Source organism: Macrosteles quadrilineatus, unplaced genomic scaffold (assembly GCF_028750875.1).
Source record: "Macrosteles quadrilineatus isolate MER2022 unplaced genomic scaffold, UCM_ALF_1.0 Scaffold_4__1_contigs__length_99947679, whole genome shotgun sequence".
Classification (NCBI taxonomy): Eukaryota; Metazoa; Arthropoda; class Insecta; order Hemiptera; family Cicadellidae; genus Macrosteles; species Macrosteles quadrilineatus.
Window position 1 is genome coordinate 48,368,044 of NW_026542597.1, and position 20,755 is coordinate 48,388,798.

Here is a 20,755-nt window from a genome sequence, read left to right on the forward strand (position 1 = left end):
ATTGAGCTTGCTGTAATTTAACGCAAGTTTGTATGGCAGGTCGCTGCGCCAGCTGTAGGCAGCTACACGGCGCAGCCTGCTGTCGACGTCGCCCCGGCTCTAGTTGCTGGCAACAACGCCGTGGCTAACAGAGGGGGTAAGGGTATCATCATTCCTCCCACGACACCCACCAAAGTAAAAAAAGGCGTCAAGAGAAAGGCGGATAGTTTAACGCCAACACCGCCAGTCACCCCCGTCACCCCTGCAGCGTACGACCCCCTATACGCTCCCGCCGATGCCAAAGCGGCTAAAGTTGGCACACGAAGAGAATCCGGAAGACAAATAAAGAAAGTAAGTATTTGTGTTTTTGTGCTAATGCTAGTGCTTGCTTATATTTAATAGACCAAGCTTTCTTTGAACATAGTTGGATTTAGCAACCTACAGATAGTGATGATGTAAATTACTGAGTTATTTTGAATATGTACATTTTTTACCTACCCAAACTGAAAGGACAACTAAACTTATTGTAATCAAGTTATCCAACTAAACAAGATGTTTTGAAGGCTGCAATGTCTATCTTTGATCCTTTGGGACTAGTCACCCCTACTACAATCAAAGGTCGAATTTTAGTGCAAGTGATTGGGAGAACAAACAACATGATGACTTCAGAATTCATTGTCCTACTTCTGGATATTGCTTTATATTAATTAAATTATTTTGTTACCTTGTAACAGGATATTGTAAGGTAACAAAATAATTTAATTAACATGATGACGTTTCTGTGACCACCGGAGGCGATGATAACGTCTGTACGGCCATGGTAGATAATAATGATTTTGCCACGATCGTGCAAGTCAACGATGACGTTTCCGCGACCGCGGGAGGCGATGATAACGTCCACACGTCTGCGGGAGAGTTATGAATACATAGTAAACATTTAACTTGGAAACAAACTAATTTTTAATTTTCTATAAATTTTATCATTTTAAAATTATTTTGTCCTTACCGCTACCCTATTAGACCAAAGTGTTGAGTATGTATAGTGGTAATAAGCTGTACAATAATTGAACTTTGGTACACAAATATCATTACTTTACATAAATTGTTATTGTGAATGACACTCTGTGAAGAAATGATTACATTCTGTACATTTTTTCTGAAAAATATTAAAGTTCTTGCTTATTTCAATGATTAACACGTTCGCTAGCCATAATTATATGGAATTTACGTTCGCATAGACCAGCGATGCAATTGTGTGTCGACTCGTTTCTCACAATAGACCACCGACGCATATTTGCGTCAGCTGGTCACATTGAAATAGTAGACTAACGACGCACAGTTGCGTCGGTATTCAATGTTATTAATCAGCGTATTTCTTAGCAACGGTCTATTTTAAAGCCCTGATTTTATCGTATCAGTCTAGAGGGATATCTACCGCAAATGTGCGTCGCTTGGTCTGTGGATATGACGATTGGTTACACCACACAACAATTGGCAACATTGTTGTTTACATTGTGTATTCCGCGACATCACAGAACAGATGTAAACGTTATAACCTTTGCAGTATTGGCTAGTGTTTAGTGGAGTTTCTTTATTTGTTTGTGTAAAAGCTTGAAACAACCAAATTTACCACAACGCTTACGTGCGTCGCCTGGTCTATTGAAAAAAATGTTATCTTTTTAACTGGATTTCATTAAATAGACAGACCGACGCATATATGCGGCGTTTAAAAATTTGCTCAAAACGATAAATAAAAACAATATTTATTGCTTACTAATTCACTTAAGGTTAGTATGAAGTCAATAAGTCCATTTAAACAATATTTCTCTTTTGGTCTGTCAGCAATGTTATTCCTATATCTCTTGGTCCGTAAGCAACGTCATGATCATTCCTTTTGTTCTGTAGGAGTGACCGGACCGACGCAAATGTGCGTTGCTTGGTAGTGAACGTGTTAAGAGCAAATTATTACTCCTATGATTACAACTGTTACTACTTCAGTTAAATAACAACAAGACTGAATCTTAATAATAAAATAATAATGGTGTGTTTATATTATCAGGCCTTTAATGTTACTGTATTAAGAAAACAATACTTCAATTTACCGATTGCCATGTTTAATGTTTGCCACATCAATTGTGTTGCTTGCGTGTAATGGCAAAAGAAAACTCAAAATAATTTATACCGGTACTGTTATTAACTAACTTTTAACATGTAGGCCTAATGTAGGCCTAATAACCTTTTCAGAAGGTAAATCTAAATACCTCTAATACACATGAAACATATTTACACTATGTTCGCCTATTGAGTTTCATGATAGATTGTCCAATTGAAATAGATCACAACTAATACCATATTTCATATAGGCCTACTGTATAAATGTATCGTCCCATAAGTAAACAATAAATATGTTTCTTCAAGTGTCTTTGGGCGTATTTTTATTCATTTTCTTTAAGTAGAATTCCACAAATTTACAAAAAATTAAATATAAACATAGGTTTTGCAATCCCGTTAATCCCAGGATTAAAAGACGCCAATCCTGGGATTTCTAGGTATCAAAAACTGACTGGGATTTGGGAGCCCGGGATTGAAACCCCTACAAGTGACACAAAAGAATAGAACCACCTCAACTAGGGGACTTGGCTATATTAGTAGAAGAAGATAACCAAAAAAAAATGCATGACCTCTTGGACAAATATCAGCCATTTACCCAAGTAAAGATGGTGTTATAAGAGTTGTGGACATAAAAACAACCAAAGGTACATTCCAGCGCCCACTTACCAAGGTCGCAGTTCTTGGTTGAGGGGGGGGGGGGAGGGAGAAAATGTAATAATCCATGCCTGCCTTTTTTCTTTATTTTAATTGAACTAACATATGTTTTATTCATTATTTATGATTTGGTAAACATTGTCCATTTTGTCAAATATGTATCAAGTCTGTTAATTAATAATTGTCCTTTTTTATGTCTTGTCTGTCTTGATATTTTTAACAGTATTGCTGTATTAAGTGGTATAATTTAATTACTTTTTCAGCCTCAGAGGGCAGAAGACAGTGTGCCATATGTTCAACAAGCGTCAATGACACCCAATTCATCAAGTCAGGTAATCTATTTCTGAAATAAACTATGTCAAATTATTTATATTTTATGTAAGAAATCCTACTCTGACACACATTTTTAATTGTTAAGATTTTTTACAGCTAGTTTTAATTAGTAAATTTTTAAATCTTTGCTGTTTGTAAATGATTAACCTAAATATATTATTCATTTTTCATATGTTGTAATTTTGTTTTAATTTTTTTGCAAATTTATTGCACATTTGAAAAAGATACAAATTAAAAATTAACCTAATTATGTGAGGAAATACTAATAATACCATATAGGTATAGCATTAATTTTTGGTATTGAATAGTAATCCACTTTTAGTTTGATACATTTGATTTGCTTCCCTGTATTATATTGCTGTACATTGGCTTTTTTTATTTATGTAATGGATACTTATTTTTCCAGACCTCCAATGATAAACCTAAGCTTTCAGAAGCGTTGAAAGCATGTAATGACATCCTCAAAGAGCTCTTTTCAAAAAAGCACTCAGTAAGTATGATTAGTACAAACCCATGCAGAACCCAGTAGTAGCCATACTGTTTATTGATGCATTCATCCTTTTCTCTGTGAGTTTACCAACTTAATCCAAGTGTGTAGGCCTACTATAGTCAGTTCACAAAATGTAGCCTAGGCGGTTTGAGGGGAAGTTCCCCCACTACATCGTTTTTGCTTATTGCACTGATTGACGTTTTGGCAAACCTAAGCTACTGAGCTGATTACTACTGCTGATTACTGTTTTTAAAGTGGAGGGGATAGATTTCTTCCCCCAAAACCGCCTTAATTTTGTGAATGGGGTATAAGATGTTTGTCATTGAATTTAAGGTACAAAGTAAGAACTGGCCAACCAAGACATTTCTTTTCCAGCCGAGTAACCAATATGACATAATGTTTTAAATTCTATTAGTGTGAAGTTAAACAGAGATTGCCTATCCCAAAATGTAGCACAACTTACCAGTATTATTTATACAATAATAAAGTAACAACTTAGTTAAGAATTTATTATAAAGAAACTTTGTTTCAGCTTATGTTTCAAATCAATGTTCTGGTTTAAGTTAGATTGTTTTTTCTCTATCTAGGGATATGCTTGGCCTTTCTACAAGCCAGTAGATGCTGAGTGGCTCGGTCTACATGATTACCATGAAATTGTCAAGAAACCCATGGATCTTGGCACAGTGAAAGTAAGACAACCTCTCATTCTATACCCATACAAGGCTACAGTGTAAAAAAATACCCAGGTTGGAGAACACCTAAATACCAACCGTAATTATGGTAAACAAGTTCACGAAAAAGGAAAAGCTCAGATATATGGGGACTGTACAGATACAGTGGAATTGATGAAAACTTGTGATCACAAAGAATTGTTTTGATTCATTCTCTTCATTATTAAAGAGTAATCGTCTAATCTCTGATAGGCTATATAAATGTTTTTGCTCGACAGTTCATTTAAAAATAAAAAATCAATTGATAAAATATAGTGGATTAAAATAAAGAACTTAGTAAACTTGGCTCTTAAACAAATTTTTTTAAATTTTCAGACGAAGATGGACAACCGAGAATACAGGACGGCCCCTGAGTTTGCTGCTGACGTTAGATTAATATTTACCAATTGTTACAAGTATAACCCACCTGACCACGACGTAGTTGCAATGGGAAAGAAGCTCCAGGATGTTTTTGAAATGAGGTATATTTCTTCAAACAATTGTTTGGCTATGAATACACTACATCTGCTTGTACTTTATCACTTTTCCTAGAACTTTGCAGACGCATATTACTATTGCGATGGTAAAAGCTCGGCTTGATTTTCCGGCTGTGTGCTCCGCTCTCTCGAGCCTGTAGGACTCTTGCAAATCTCTGTATTGACCCATTAGTCAGATGATGCTTTGGAAAGTGTTTTACATAGTCTAGTTGTGAAAAACATTTCATGGTTTCAAGATACTTCTTTTGTCCCATTAATTTTAAATTTATGATATCGCACAAAAAGCTTTGAGGAGTAATCAACAAACCACTAAACACCATTGAACTTAAAATTTAAAAAAATCTGATCTATAATTTTTTGTTCTTTTTAATATATTTAAATATACTACAATTCTTTGGGTCAAGATGCTATTAGATATGTGTTTTGGTTACCTTCATTAAATTAAGCACGTTGAGGTTAAGAATTTTAGCATCAAGACTAAGCGGATGAGGATTTATAGATGACTAGCAGAGTACCCGTCCTTCGAACGAGGTTGACGTACAAGTATGCTTATTGCAGTTATACTCGTGCTTTGCGTTTGCAATGGGAGAGGACTCGTTTTAAGAAAAGTTTGTTTACTATAATTCACGGTAAACTATTACAGTATATTTCTATCATGACACATCAGCACCACTTTAATAGCTCTCTAGGTCACATTTTCTTTCCATTGCAAAGCACGGGTATAGCAGCTTGTAATTTTTTAAGTTGAGTACTCAATGTTATTTAAATGGGTTTCATTACTTCACTGAGTGAGTGAAGTTGTATACATCACGCTCGGGATAGGGAAGTTTAACATGGCGGGTTAGGTAAAGTAAATTTATATAAGGCACTTACCTCAACTGAACCTTAAATAATGATAAATATAGTAACAAAAACAAAAGCACATCTCCCATAGCCATAATGTTGTACCACTGCATCTAAACAATAGAAAAAAGAAAAAAAGTTAAGTTCTCACAGCTTTGTTGCTTTGTTGCTGCTTGGTTCAAATTAGCTGTTGTCATAAATGTAAAAAGAATTAATAGTGCTGCACCCTGTTGGTAAACCTTATAACCTTTTAATGCTATTGAATATCATAGAATTTACTTGTGTAGTAGGAACAGCTGGCAAAATTCCTTAATTCCCTTTGAATATGAATTCTCATAAGGTTAACATGGGAAACTCTAGAGCCACTGGGACGGAGCCCGCAAGGATTTTTGAGAAAAAATATGTCTATATGTTAATCGGGAATGTGAGCTATCATTACACCAAATTTCAGCCCAATCCGACCAGTATTTTACGCGTTTACTTGTCACAAACATACATACATCCATACATCCAAACTTTCTCATTCATAATATTAGTAGGATAACAGACTCATCTGATTAGAATATAGTCAACCATGGTACAAAAAACGAAAAAACACAAACAAATCTTAACACTTAACACAACAATTAGAATATGATAATGTCACTGACGGCTAGGGATGGACGGGTTTGAATTTTTATGATCATGATTCGCGGGCACGGCGTGATTGTCAGTATGACTCCGTGGTTACAGCACGACTGCGAAATGTCTGTGGTCACGGCGCGATGGTCGAAATGACTCACGGTCCTGGTGTGATCGTCGAAATGACTCGTGGTGGTCACAGCGCGTTTTAATGACTCTCGGTCTCGGCGAGATCGTTGGTATGAGTCACAGTCACAGTGCGATTGTCGAAATGACTCTTGGTCAGAGCGTGATCCACGGTATGACTCCGCGGTCATGGTGCGATCATCTTAATGACTCGCATTCACGGCGCGATTGTCAAAATTACTTTGCCACCTGCATTCGCGGAACTATCGAGTGAACATCCCTTGCGATAGCGGCAAAATCGCCGACGATCGGATCAAATCCCGTCCAGAAAAATTCCGGAATCAAATGTAATCCCGTCTCGAAAATCAGAAAGATTTTTTCCCCTAAAATTTCCCTAAACTTTGGGACCCGTCCATCCTTACTGACAGCATTTCCAATCAAAGAAAGTGGGAGTTGGGAAGAGATACGTCTTCAGGTCCAATAGTGGCCGAGAAGTCACCTCTTTACCATTCAGGTAGGCCTGCTATTCTGAAAAAATCCTTAAAACAACATTTAATACATTTAGGAGTTAAGGAAAGTCCAATTGGCTGATTAGGATTATTATGTACGAGGATAGGGATCAGCTAGCTTACCTGATAGATAGAGTCCAGATTAGCCTTGAATACACATAAAACACATGACACAACACAGAAAAACTTAATATTTCGTCCCAGTTAGGGACTTCATCAGAAGGGAGAAGAGACCTTGGTTTTCTTTCTTCTCCCTTCTGATGAAGTCCCTAACTGGGACGAAATATTATGTGTAAAAAAATATTATGTGTGTGTTTTATGTGTATTCAAGGCTAATCTGGACTCTATCTACCAGGTAAGCTAGCTGATCCCTATCCTTGTATTTAATGCATTTAAAAATTTTTTCTCTTTCAATGGTATTGGGTTGTACCACTAGGTGTCAGTTTAGCATGTTTGATGTTATAGGTTTGCCAAGATCCCTGACGAGCCAGCACTGGCCGCCGGGGCTCTAGTTGCTGTTGAACCTAACTCAACCAGTTCCTCTGGGTCTTCCTCTGGTTCGGATTCAGAGTCAGATGATTCTGAAGATGAACGAGCAAGGAAACTTCTGCTTCTTCAAGAACAGGTGATTAACCTTCCATGTCTTTTATATTGTTTTATATTTCTCTTGTTGTCTTTGTATTTTGCATAGCAATTATACTTTGCTATTTAAAAGCTGAACAACCTTTTTGATTAAATATTTGGTATTAGAAATATTAATGTCTTATTTGTATTCAAACTGTTATAATGTTTTGTACAACAGTTTTATGAATCTGTTTATCGTAATGAAAAAGATTTTATGTCAGTGGAAGTAAATCACTGCCCTTAAATTGCAGTTTTTACTAATGTTAATTACTTTTGGTTTACATCATAGCCTACAACAAATACATAGGTACATATTATTACATTAATTTGTTTTCTATACCTATTACAGCTTAAAGCGATGCAGGAGCAAATGAGAAAGTTGTTAGAAGAAAGCAGTCATAAAAAGAAAAAGAAGAAACACAAGGAAGGATCTAGTAGCAGTGTCGGGACAAACTCGAGTAAAAAGAGTAAAAAACCGAGTAGTGCTGATAGATCGTCAGTGAAAAGTGTTGGGGGTGTGCTTGTGAACGATACTGTGGGTGCTAATATCACAAATGTTCCGCTGGGAACGGACATGAAGCCCGTGCTGGACAAGGGTAGTACGCTTGTGGGGGCTAGGGCTCCTCCTGTCGCGCCCCCGCCAAGCAAAGGACCTAAGAGCAAAGGGGGTGCCAGAGGTAGTGGGAAAGGAGCAAACGCACAAAGTAAACGGCCTAAAGCCAACTCCAGGTCGACAAATTCTAAGAAAAAGAATGCTGTATCATTATCTACGTTTGATTCTGAGGATGAAGACAACGCCAAACCTATGTCTTACGATGAGAAGAGACAGCTTAGCCTGGATATCAACAAACTACCTGGTGAGAAATTAGTAACAAGAACTTAAATACTGAATAATAACTAATATTCTTTTATAAAATAATAAAACTTGGGGTAAAGTGTTACAAAAAAATTTAGACAAAAGTTAAATGGATTGTGTGGATGTATTTTTTCTTGGAATAATATCAGTAATATGGTTATTTTAGGCTATGTTACAGTAGACCCCGCTTATCCAGCCCTGTTACGTAGACTATTCCGGATAACAGTTTTTTTGTTGTTAAACGGACGTCCCTAAAACTCATTTAGGCTAGTTATAAATTTCTAATGAATACTATATTTTAAGCCAATAATTTTACTTACTGCTGGGGCGCTCCAATAATTTTACTAAGTAAAAATAGTAAAACAATACAAGTAGTCTCTGTATGATCCCAAATCTTTCTCACGAGAAACGTCGTTTCAGTACCGCCCACTTTCTGTCGATCCAGTCCGGTTGAACCAATGTGCTGATAAAAATTGTCCGGTTAAAAGATGTCTGTATAAGAGGGAGTCTACTGTACTCTATATTTATGCCATAGTTTTTGACCTTTAAATGTTATTAGAGCTAGGACGTTTTCCTTTATAATCAAACTGTGGATTTCTTGTACATCGTTATGTTATGTGACACATATTTTTGTTATAACTTTTTTATTACTTAAGATACAACTTTTTACCTAATAACCTTTTATATTGGCCATATTCTTTTGATTAAAATGACGTTTTTACCGGTGTCACATTCGTACCGTTATCGAGATATAGTCGTTTCAATGCATAGAGCGTTTTGTATCTTGTCCCCCTCCCCCCAAGATCTCGACCACCTGAAAAGTAGGCGACATGCGTATTTTTTATCACCACACAGTCCGTATTATAACTATCAGCAAAGATATTTGATATTACTTCTTTGCGACACTCACAAACTAAATGTACTTTCGGTAAAAAAATACAAAAAACAGTTGATTTTTACACATTTTATACACTTACTTGTTTATTATATAATTTATTATATTAAATGACTGGCTTATTTTGAAAATGACATTAAATTTTAAATAAAAACAATTTTTAGTGCACTTATGGCCATTTTATGTAAGAAAATACAAATATTTTGAAAAAATCTTAATTTTCTGTTATTCCCTATTTGTTAATTATAACTATTCATTGCTACTCTTCTTTAGGGGCAGTTCATTGACTGAACTTGGAACAAATCATATGAAATTTAAAATGTTGGGATTTGTTTATCTATTAACCAAGGTGTTAAACCGTAATTGAAGGATTTGGCAAATTTTTCACATATTTCGGGTGGATGAACCTAGTTTCGTCTCTTACAACAAATAATAAGTGGATCATTCCTTCTCAGATACTTTTTGTTGATTTATTTTAAATCTTTTGAATCTAATATTTGTAAAAATCATTTTTGAACTATTGGGTTTTGCCATTTTTCTACAAATGAATACTCAAGGATGAATTAATTATCAGTAATAGCCTATTCCTGAATTTTAAAATTTAAGTCTTCCTTTTGTTTTAAGTTGGATTTATATCTTTAAAGCCTTAAAATATATTACACCCTTAAAATGTTGGATTACCATTCCACCATTAATATCTAACTAAGAGCATTTCTGTAAGTTGTGTTGGTAGTTGGGAGTGTTGCATTTTATATAACTTGGTTGTTTTTAGGTGATAAATTGGGTAGAGTTGTTCACATTATCCAATCTCGAGAACCATCGCTTAGAGACTCGAATCCGGACGAGATTGAGATTGACTTTGAGACATTGAAGCCTTCCACACTGAGGGAACTAGAGTCATACGTCGCCACCTGTCTTAGGAAAAAGCCACGTAAGCCTTACTGTAAGTTGTTATGCTGCCTGCTGGTGGAAAGGGTGCATCGGCACACGTTTTTAATTAAACTTATTTTAAATATAGCCTATTTATTATAAACACTACATGCAATAGCCTAAATTAAAATAATTTAGTTTTGAACATTTTAAGTTGTCTAAACATGTTTTTTTTTTTATTGCTAAGGTTAACAAAACTTACATTTTTGTTAAAGGACTATAGATTTTATCGGTTGAAAAACTGTTGGTAGTAGGAATGCACATTATGTAAACTTCAGAACAATAAGGTAACTAATCAATATCTTGGAAATAATGTCTAGCTCCTTTTGTTTAGTGTGCGTTACCCCTTCAAACTTAGCATATGAAAGAAGGTTTGTTTTTGAACTCTTTTTGCAAAAAATATAAATTTAAATGTGTTACTCCATTTGAACCATAGACCTATATCAATTAATACTGTACTGGTATTTTGAAAGAATGCCATACGTTGTAACAACACTGTTAAAGTTTCTATAGTTTGTAATAAATTATATATTTCTTAGAAAAATGCTGCTCTTTTACAATTTATGCAGGTATATTTTGTGTTTAGTTTCCCCCTTTACATTTGAATAAAAAATCTCTGTTCTTCATAATTTTTCCCATGTCTTAAATCTCTTCTATTCTGAAAGCAGGAAAATATCTTAAAGGGCCTGGATTTGAATATGTTATCTCAATTGCCAAATAGAAAAAAATCCATCTTACAAAAACAGTAATTTTTAAATACCAAAGTGGTTAGGAGACTCGTGTGTTGATGTACCTGAGCATGGCCATTCTTCAAAGCCTGTCCAACCCTGATCTTTTGCCTCTTTCCAAAAATTAGAAGCTGCTTGTTAAACTTTAGCATGACAAGACTCTTGTCTCCTCTGTCTTTGCACTAAAATCCACCAATCTTTTAACACACTATTAACATTAGCTAGCCAGCACAGTTCCAACTTACGACTTTGATCTGATTGCGTCTCGTAGTTGACCTATGAACCTCACGTTTCCCTTTATTTCTTCACCGCATATAACTTTATCTAACTATCGCATGGTTATTGTAAGCTTTAGTTACATGTGCATGTTGCCCTAGTAGTTGTTAGTGTGTAGTATCTGTCATCATTTGATTGTTTATATGAAATATAAAGTTGAAAAAATGTGTTGATTTTTCAGGTTAAGTGCTAAGGGTGTATTTTTTCAAGTAGATTTTTTTAAGGTATTCCTAATTTCTGTTAGTAAAATGTTTGAAAACTATTCAGACCATCAGATTAACACAATATCGTATAAGTAACTCTTCCACCCCCTGCTAGTCAGATTGTAGAACCATATTTATCAAAAGAGCGGGGAAAAGACAGTTATAATATCTTACCAAGTGTGGTCGCTCGAATGTTTCAAGTCACAACCTATAGCCCTACATTGGCTTTCTTGAAAACAGACTTTAAATTCAAAGGAATACATTTTGTGTGCATAAAAGAAACAGCCTCTGTCTACCATCTTCTTGAGGATTTTATCGAGACTTTCAAGAGATAAAATAATAATGTTAACATCAACTTTTAAACAATTTTGTGACATTATATAAGCTTAACAACCTCCTTAAAGGAAGGAGTTAACCTAAGAAGCAGCCCTCCAAAAAGAGGATCAGAAACAGAGAGTTCAGAGCTGTTGTCTGGACAAATTTTTGTTAAAAAATCAAACCTATTCTGGTGTGGACCCTTTACCAAGAATGCATCAAATGGTAATAATATATTGTTTTGCTGATAATGGTTGAATAGTGTTTTTTGTGTTTTGAACCTTCAACGCTCCTCTTCAGGGAAGATTAGTTATAGTTCTTATGCCAATCTGATGATGGCGCTCGCGCCGAAATGCGCCTAATCGAGAAGGTCGAACCTTGGACCACAAGGCGACAGTCAGGTATTTTAACCTCTTTATTTATTGTCAATCAATTGCTCTGGAAACACCACAACAAAAAATGTTGTAAGCTAAAACTTGGTCTTAACATATTTCTTATCTACCCACCTAATGTACAGGATAGTGATGAGTCAAAACCAAATCTCAAAACCATCAAAACTTTGGAAAAGTTTCGGTTCCGAGATTCGATCACCGAGTTTCGAGATTCAAAAGTTTTGAAATTGAAGATTTTGGCAGTTTTATTTTAGAGTCTACAGACATTTTTTGCATCATTATTATTATCTTTAACACTTTCGCTGCTACGGACGTTCCGGAACGTCAAACGGGCCACGGCGCCAGGAGCTAGGAACGTTCCGGAACATCGCCGTTCATTGTTGTTTAACGTTACCATGGATCAGCCAGCTCGTCACGAGCGTAATATTATTTCTTTGCAGCTCAAGGGGACGTACTTTTCTGACAATAAAAAATATTGTTTCCCAAAATCACCACCAGGGTCGTTTGGAACAGGGCTTATACCCACCTATTTCCTGCTAGATAGCGACACTACTTTACCTACTGCAACCTGGGTAGTGCTGCTATCTATCAGAATCACTTAGTACTATGTCCAAAGCCAGTTTTATTGCAGAACATTGCCATCCAGTATAGCTACTCAGGGTGTCCACCGAACGGGAAATCTGGGAAAACCGGGAATTATTAATTTCATTATGCGTGATTTTTTTTAACCGGGAAAAAACCGGGTATTATGCGTGAATTTTGTATTTAACCGGGAATTTTTTGCCGCGACCGCGGGAAACGACGATGACGTTTCCGAGACCGCGGGAGACGACGTTTGACGTTCCCGTGACCGCGGGAGACGACAATGACTTTTCCGTGACCGTGGGAGACGACGATGACGTATCCGTAATCGCGGAAGACGACGATGACGTATCTGTAATCGCGGAAGACGACGATGACGTTTCTGTGACCGTGAGAGACGACGATGGCGTATCCGTGATCGCTGAAGACGACGATGATATCTCCGTGACCACGGGAGACGACGATGACGTTTTCGTGACCGCAGGAAATGATAATGTCCAAAAATATTGCTTGAAATGATGACTGCGGGAAATTATTTGAATTAAGCTACGATCGAGGAAGATTATGATAACTTTACTGGGGTCGCCGGAATTGTACCCCCCTGGAATTGTACCCCCCGGCGATCGTTGACGTCATTTTGACGTCACGCCTAGAGGGGGTACAATTCCACCCCGTACACTTTGATTTTAACGAAATCTAATCTATTTAATGTGGGTAAGTGATCAGTGAACCGGATAGTTATATTAGATATAAAAAAGAGCAGGAGATGTACGGCCCGGAATTGTACCCCCTGGAATTGTACCCCCCGGAATTGTACCCCCTGCCAACATCAAAATATTTATGTACGGGGTGGAATTGTACCCCCCTGGAATTGTACCCCCCATCAGAAAGCCAAATGTGTACGGGGTGGAATTGTACCCCCCCCCCCCCCCCCACTCAATAAACCTACTGTAATTGGTATTATGAAAATGAAGTAGTAGAGAATGCCTTCTACAGTGACATATGTTGGATTTTCAAACCTGTACAGAATATAGTGATTGTACCAAGGAACTATAATTGCGAAGAGATTATGAAAAAATCTGGCTTCGCCACTTTACTTCGCCTCGGGCTATATATTGTTTTATTTTCCTTAAACCATGAACAACTTGAACACATTATTGCTTAGTCTGTTTTACTGTAATACTTTTTATACACTATTATCTAATAACATAAAACCTGATCATAAAATTTTACTTATTTTATGAAGTCTCCTTCAAACTTTGAAAATACACAAGACGAAGCCACAATCACATCATAGGTCAACGCTTTTTCTAAAAGGCTATTAAGCAAACAGCAATGCAAGCCCGAAGAAATAGGGATTATTGTAAGAGCCATGACCTTCGGGAATGATTCTTCGTAAGCAACAAATCGCTCACAAGTGAGTGAAAGGGTTTCCGGTCATCTCAGAACCGATTTGGTCTCAAAAATGCACTGAATTCCCGCACTGCGTACTCATTACACAAGCATTCAGCCATTGGTGACATGGTTGTGACACAAACACAGGCAAAAAGCGCTCAACTATATACAATGAAAATTAATGTCTACATACATACATACATTAAATGTGAGTAAAATGTAAGTGTGTGTCATTGTGTTAAATGTGTATGCTATTTTATTAATTATTGCTTAAGTGTACGTATTATGGTACATATTAATTTGAGGTTAGCTTGTATCACAATAATTATGTTACACATATTATCCAACCCCATACTAAGTCTTGTAGGCTACTCTGTTTATTTATTATATAAACAATCGCTGTAATGTGTTTAAGAGTGATAGTGGAACATTACATTTTTTACCTATATTGTTAACGTTATAAGTAGTTTATTTACATTGTTATTATTTTGTATTAAATCGGTTTAATAAATTTATTCCATCGCGATAGATAGATAGATCGATAGAGGGATAGATAGAAGGATAAATAGATAGTTAGATGGGTGGATGGATAAATGCATAGAATTTCTCTGAATAATATAGTTAACGTAGCCGTTATTGTACAGAATGTCTTCTTCAAGTTTGTTTAGGAGTTTTTGATTTATTATCCTGGCTTTCGTCCAAGTACACATCATACAGATATTAGTAACATTGAATATTTATCGTAAACATAATTGTAAATTAATTTGTTTGGACCGTTGGAAGCAAAATGAATAAAATAAATAAATAAATACAGTTAATACTAGGTAGTAAACGCATCGTTGATTTAAGTATGCATCCTTACTTCAGGGATAGACGTGGGTTTACATTTTGGATAGTTAACTTATTCAAAATATAATGTTAATCTACGTCTTTACATGTTTACAGAGCTTCTTTGAAGACTGTGTTATAAACAATGTGGTCATATATGTTGTTTTAATGGCTTTGCTATTATACAGACATAGTTTTCACTGAAAAATTGCACCCAGCAAAGCCACAAACAACTTGGGTAAAAAGAAATAATTTTGTTTTAAAGAAAAGAAACATATTCTTTTGAAATGACTTGACTTTTATGAACACCTATTAATGGCCTTGCCGTGCCAAATTAATTCAGCCTTAGGGGGTTTTCCTTTGCCAATCATCGTAAAGTCAAGTCTATGTTTCCTACAAAATAGTAGTACTTTGGCTAACATACTTGTTCATTATTTGTGGGAATCTTCCTATAATAGGTGTTCTTCATTATACATTACATGTATTATATTTCATTATATGTATAGGTTGATAACGATAGTAATTTAAAAAAAGAAATCTCTATTTCTTCCACTTACTTGGTTTCGTTCTATGACTTTCCTATGTTTCCATTTTTAACACCCGGTTCTTTCAATGATTACAATGATTCAAGAAATACAGAAGTAGGCCTACTATATCAATTCATTTTTCTTATTTGGTAAAAAAAAACATCAAATTGTCCAAGCTTTCTATATTGTTTTACATTGTAATATTAACGAATGTAAATGTAAATAGTAAATATTGAATTTCAACAAATTCAAATTTACCACGGAATTCGTGTACCAAACATAACATTGCAATCGGAAATTTAAGTATTACGAGCTGTTGGCCCGTCCTACGTACGGGAATCGAGTAGTCAATTAAAACGAAATAGTTCAGAATATCTAGTTTACACGCACAGTGACAAATTCTGGCAGTTTTAATGGGGGCCACCTGCCCCCAAAACAACCTTTCATAAGAAAGTATTAAAGTATAACCTAATTAACAATTAATTGTTATTTTTTATTTGTTGACCTTATTAACAAATGTCACGTGACTACCTATTTCTTCCATCCGATTATATAGACCTAAAATATAGCGATATGCATTTTAAATTTGATAATTTTACCATAAAAAAGCAGTTGCGTCGATTTGAAAAGACTTGAAGTGAGATTGGAGACCGATTTTCACATAGAGTTGCTACAATTGCATATACCACTTATACAGTGTATGTACTTACCGCACCTTTACCTCCGTGACCACAGACTGACACCTTATGAGGATTCTGGTCACCCATTCTCTTCCATCCCCTGTCTCTTCTAATTTAGATCCCGGTCTGAGGATGTATTTCATAACTTGGTCTTTCCACTTAATTCTTGGTCTTCCAAGTGGTCTTTTATCTTGTGGTACTATGGAATATACTTTTAAAAGTTGATTTATCTCCTATCCACCACGCATAGCCTGCCCATCCAAGCCTTTTAATTCTGGAATGCACCCCTATATCTGGGTGTTTACACATTTCTCTTAGCTCTCTGTTTGTTTTTATCTCGACCTCCGTTATCTTGAACTGGTCTGTATATTTTGTCTGCACTTCCAATACTATGGGGAGAGTTATGGTATGGTATGAGTCGACTTTGGTTTCTACTGCACCTTGCAGCTCATTGGACAGTTTTATAGAGACCTACTACACCAATTGACTCTTTCATTACTAACCAAAATTATAGTATGACTCACATTCATTCGGACATACAGAAAAAGAAGTATCAACACATAAGCCACTTATATCTTAAACGATTAAGCAATACATTTCTGAAAAAACATTTCCCAAATATGAGATGAAATTTCCATGGTATAAACTAAATAACTTACTCACGCAGTTTGCATTTACGACAAAATTTGATTAAACTGTTTGAGATGTACAGATCAAATTAACACATTTCCTGATAACACAGATCCTTCACGGTAGAAAAAAAAACTAAATTTTAAAGTGAAAATGCAGGCCAACACCGAAGAACAATATTTTTTTATACAAACAACTTGTAACATAAACATTTCAATGACAGTTTATAACCAGCTGTTAGTTTAACCAGCACTGAAAATACTTAAAATTGCTAGCGTCGGCTGCTAGACTTTTAAAAATTGAAACTTATTTTCTAACAAACTGAAACCCTAAATTAAAATTATAGCTTCGACATTCCCTAGTTCTCAAAATTATCTTTCTTTCAACACAAAAATCGTGAAAATCGGTCAAGTGGTTGATTCAGAATCGTGAAATAAAAAACCATGTTTCGTTTTAATATTATAGATTTTCATTGATGCCATAAAATATAACTATTAACACACGATTATAATCTCATTACAGTATTAAGGTTGCTAATATTTAGGGTCTATAGCTTTATCTTCGTATTTAGTTATTAGTGTGGTGATTAAATTTCTTACAATCTAAAATTACGTTTTTCATACACACGCTACTACATAAGCAGATGGTTTATTGTTTTTCAGTATCTTATAATGTTTTATTTCTGTCAGTCAAAATACTGTAACATTTTAACGCTGCTACTCGTGTTTCTTCCCATTTTATCTTTTTCTCTTAGCTATCTTTAATCTATCTATTAGCGTGACGTATCTAGGCTACGTGCGAGTGCGGTTGCTCGTGATTTTTTTTAAGTATTTATTATATTCTATAGTGACATATAAACATTTATACACTGTAAATAAGAAATACGGGCGATGAAAGTTCGGCGTGGTAGTATTTATTTACTTGGAAAACGGAAACATTGCGCAGAGTAACACTGGTAAGCATTAAAGTACTCAACGAGGAGACTTCTCGCTCATTTAAAATGGCTATAAAGTTAAAAATCATAATATTATATAATCCCGGGATTGATCCCGGGATCCCGGGATCAGCTGAGACTAATCCCGAATCCCCGGGATTGGATTGAAGGCCCGGGATTAAGACCCCTAACCATGACTCAACCCGCTGCCTTACGTGCTACACAAACACTAGGACCTACACCGTGGAGCCATGTAACCACTTTTCTCTTTGTGGCAGATGTTGCAAGATCCACAGAGAGGGAGCAACCTTCAGTGGGCAACCTGCCTTGATCAAATGCCCGGTGTGCAGGACATCAGTCCCTAATTATTAGAGAACATTTTTGTAAATACATAATTTCGGATTCTTATTGTGTTATTTTCTTTCTACAACAGGCATATCCTAGTTGTTTATTATAGAGACGTATGATGTTTTGAATTACTAAATTACACTCTTTTACTCTTTTGGAATTATTTCACTAAATATAAAACTGAAATTATTTTAGTTGAATAAATGGATGGTTTATTTTATATCACATTTGCTACACAATTCATATTGGCCTATAAACAGTTTTTGAAATATCCAAGACATACTATTACTATAGTTCATACTATTTGTTCCTTTATTTGTTAAGTTTTGGTGTAATACGAATTAATTTTAATTGGAACATTGATTATGAAATGGGTAACTGATGAAGCCCTCTACTCCATCAATTCCTGAACCTATTTGTATTTGATTATTCATGAATATATTTAATTTATCAACTTTGACTATACCATTTTCCTAAAAGCTCTATGTTCGCTTTGAAGCCTGCTGTTTACTGATGAACATTAGGTCATCAGTAGGTACTTTTTTTATGATAAACCTTAATTATTGTAATATTCAATGATTACCTTAAAGCAGTTATTTACAACATTTTTGCAATATAAATTCTGCTCAACACTAACTCTAAACCGATTACATTTAACGGAAGGACTAGGGATATTCAAATGAAAATCAAACAATAATTAATTTTCCAAATAAAATGAGGATTTTTTTGCGACCAGGGTGATCGAAAAAACTAAGTACTAAAATTGAATTTTAATGACTAGAGAAATACCTGGGACTTTTGTGCCCATACAAAATGAATACTTTGTGCGAAAATATAAATTTACATTTTATAATATCCACCAAAGCAATCTGTAACGAATCGCCGTTAGTTACCTTATCACGTCTTGTTTTTGTGTCTCTTAAATCGCGTTTTCGGTAAATTACCACATTGTATCAGAGATCGCAAGAGATGATAACAAACAGCGTTGCCGTAATCGTGGGAAATGACGACAAATTTGCTGTGATCGTTTGGGATAACTGCAATGTTCTTGTCATCGCTGGATATACCTGTTGCCTTCCGTAGTGACTTAATAAAAGGCCAAGCAATAAGGAATAAACGTTTACGAATTAACGCTGAGCTTGATTCCCTCATGGACAAAGCTTCTAAATCATTTTATAACTCAAGCTGATTGATTTTTTTTAAACGATACAAGCAGTGCAAATCCTAAGAAACTTTGTTTTTTTGAGGAGTCGCAAGCAGCGAATTTCGGCTTGGTTGTATAGATTTGAAATACTTACCTTATGATTACTGCACATAGGCCTAATAACTAAGCTAAACTAGTTTGTATACAATAACTACGCTATAAGAATGGAATGGTTATTTGTTCACGTCACTTTTCTTCGTTCTTTTTCAACGTAATTTAATATGACCGTGAAAAGAAGTTGATGTATTTCATTTTTGTTTATTCAAACATAATGTGCATTATTGTTCATTCGGTAAAAATTATGAACAGTTATTACTGGCAAAGGTAGAACAAAATACCTGTTGTAGTAAAATTTAATTCGGGACCACGCAAGGCCCCACTCTAGTGGGGCCTTGGACCACGTAAGTTTGCAGATGGTGCAAGCCAATCACAAGACAAGGCTAGAGCGACTTTGCCACATCGCCCGTTGACAACACTAATTAAAATATACCAAGCAATATTATCAAATCAGCTGGTATTATTAGATTTGGCAACACCGCACGGTACTCATTGGTCCATTCAAAACCATATGGTAAATAGGCTCCTGCCTCAACTGCAAACTTACGTGGTTCCGAATGTAGGCATCTGGTACAAAATAGTTCACAGTTTGTCAAAGTTTTAACCTTTGTGAATTTAAGCTAACCCATGAACAGTTAGTACTTGGGAAGGTTAAGAAAATATTAATGAATAACGTACAAAGAAGTCTGTTAGGCATCTCGCACGTTACTCTGAATGGGCCTTAATTTGTAGTTTCTTAGAATATCCTTTTACAACAAGCAATTCATTAGGTGTCGGGTTATAACTTGCTTCATTTCACATTCGTGTGAATCCCCTCTAATATCCAACATAACTATTGTTTTAATTTTAGTTGGTAATCATAATTGACAAGCTCCTCGGTTAAATGGGGGGGGGGGTACAATTCCAGGGGGTACAATTCCGGGCCGTACATCTTCTTCTGCCGTGACCAGGGGGTACAATTCCAGGGGGGTACAATTCCACCCCGTACACTGGTCAAGTAAAAGTGAGTTCTAACTGAGGGGGTACAATTCCAGGGGGGTACAATTCCGGTCCGTACAGTTTTTTTAAATGCCAGTGGATTTAATCAAACCACTCGTGCATAACAATATCAAAGTTTTATGAGGGGGGTACAATTCCAGCCCGTACATGCCGTTTTGGTCGAGAAAATGAGACGTCATCGTGACGTCACAAACCAGCAGGGGGTACAATTCCAGGGGGTTACAATTCCGCCACCCCCTTTACTGTGATCGTGGGAGACAATTATAATGTTTCCGTTACCACTGAACAATATCAGGATTTTTCACGACCACGGAAGACAGTGGTGATGTTTCTGTTATTGAGTGAGATATTCAGGATTTTTCAGCTATTGCAGAAAACGATGATGTCTCTACGACTGTGTTAGATGATTACAATATAACCTCGAGTTTGGCTTGACCAAAAATTTCAAAATGGCACTTTTCTTTGAAAGATTTTTTAT

General features: G+C 35.7%; 1 protein-coding gene across 6 annotated transcripts in view; it reads left to right on the forward strand.

Annotated features, from left to right (window-relative positions):
* Window positions 1-20,755, forward strand: part of LOC128992460 (bromodomain-containing protein 3-like) — an 86,305-nt gene that overhangs the window by 26,451 nt on the left and 39,099 nt on the right. For 4 of the 6 annotated variants that reach the window (XM_054416037.1, XM_054416040.1, XM_054416042.1 and 1 more), the window contains 8 exons: window positions 40-330; window positions 3,009-3,077; window positions 3,485-3,568; window positions 4,156-4,257; window positions 4,615-4,760; window positions 7,340-7,499; window positions 7,848-8,355; window positions 10,022-10,192. In XM_054416037.1, coding sequence (XP_054272012.1) covers window positions 40-330; window positions 3,009-3,077; window positions 3,485-3,568; window positions 4,156-4,257; window positions 4,615-4,760; window positions 7,340-7,499; window positions 7,848-8,355; window positions 10,022-10,192 — 1,531 coding nt within the window. The remainder of the gene's footprint in view (window positions 1-39; window positions 331-3,008; window positions 3,078-3,484; window positions 3,569-4,155; window positions 4,258-4,614; window positions 4,761-7,339; window positions 7,500-7,847; window positions 8,356-10,021; window positions 10,193-20,755) is intronic. The other 2 variants (XM_054416038.1, XM_054416039.1) reach the window with 2 other exon arrangements.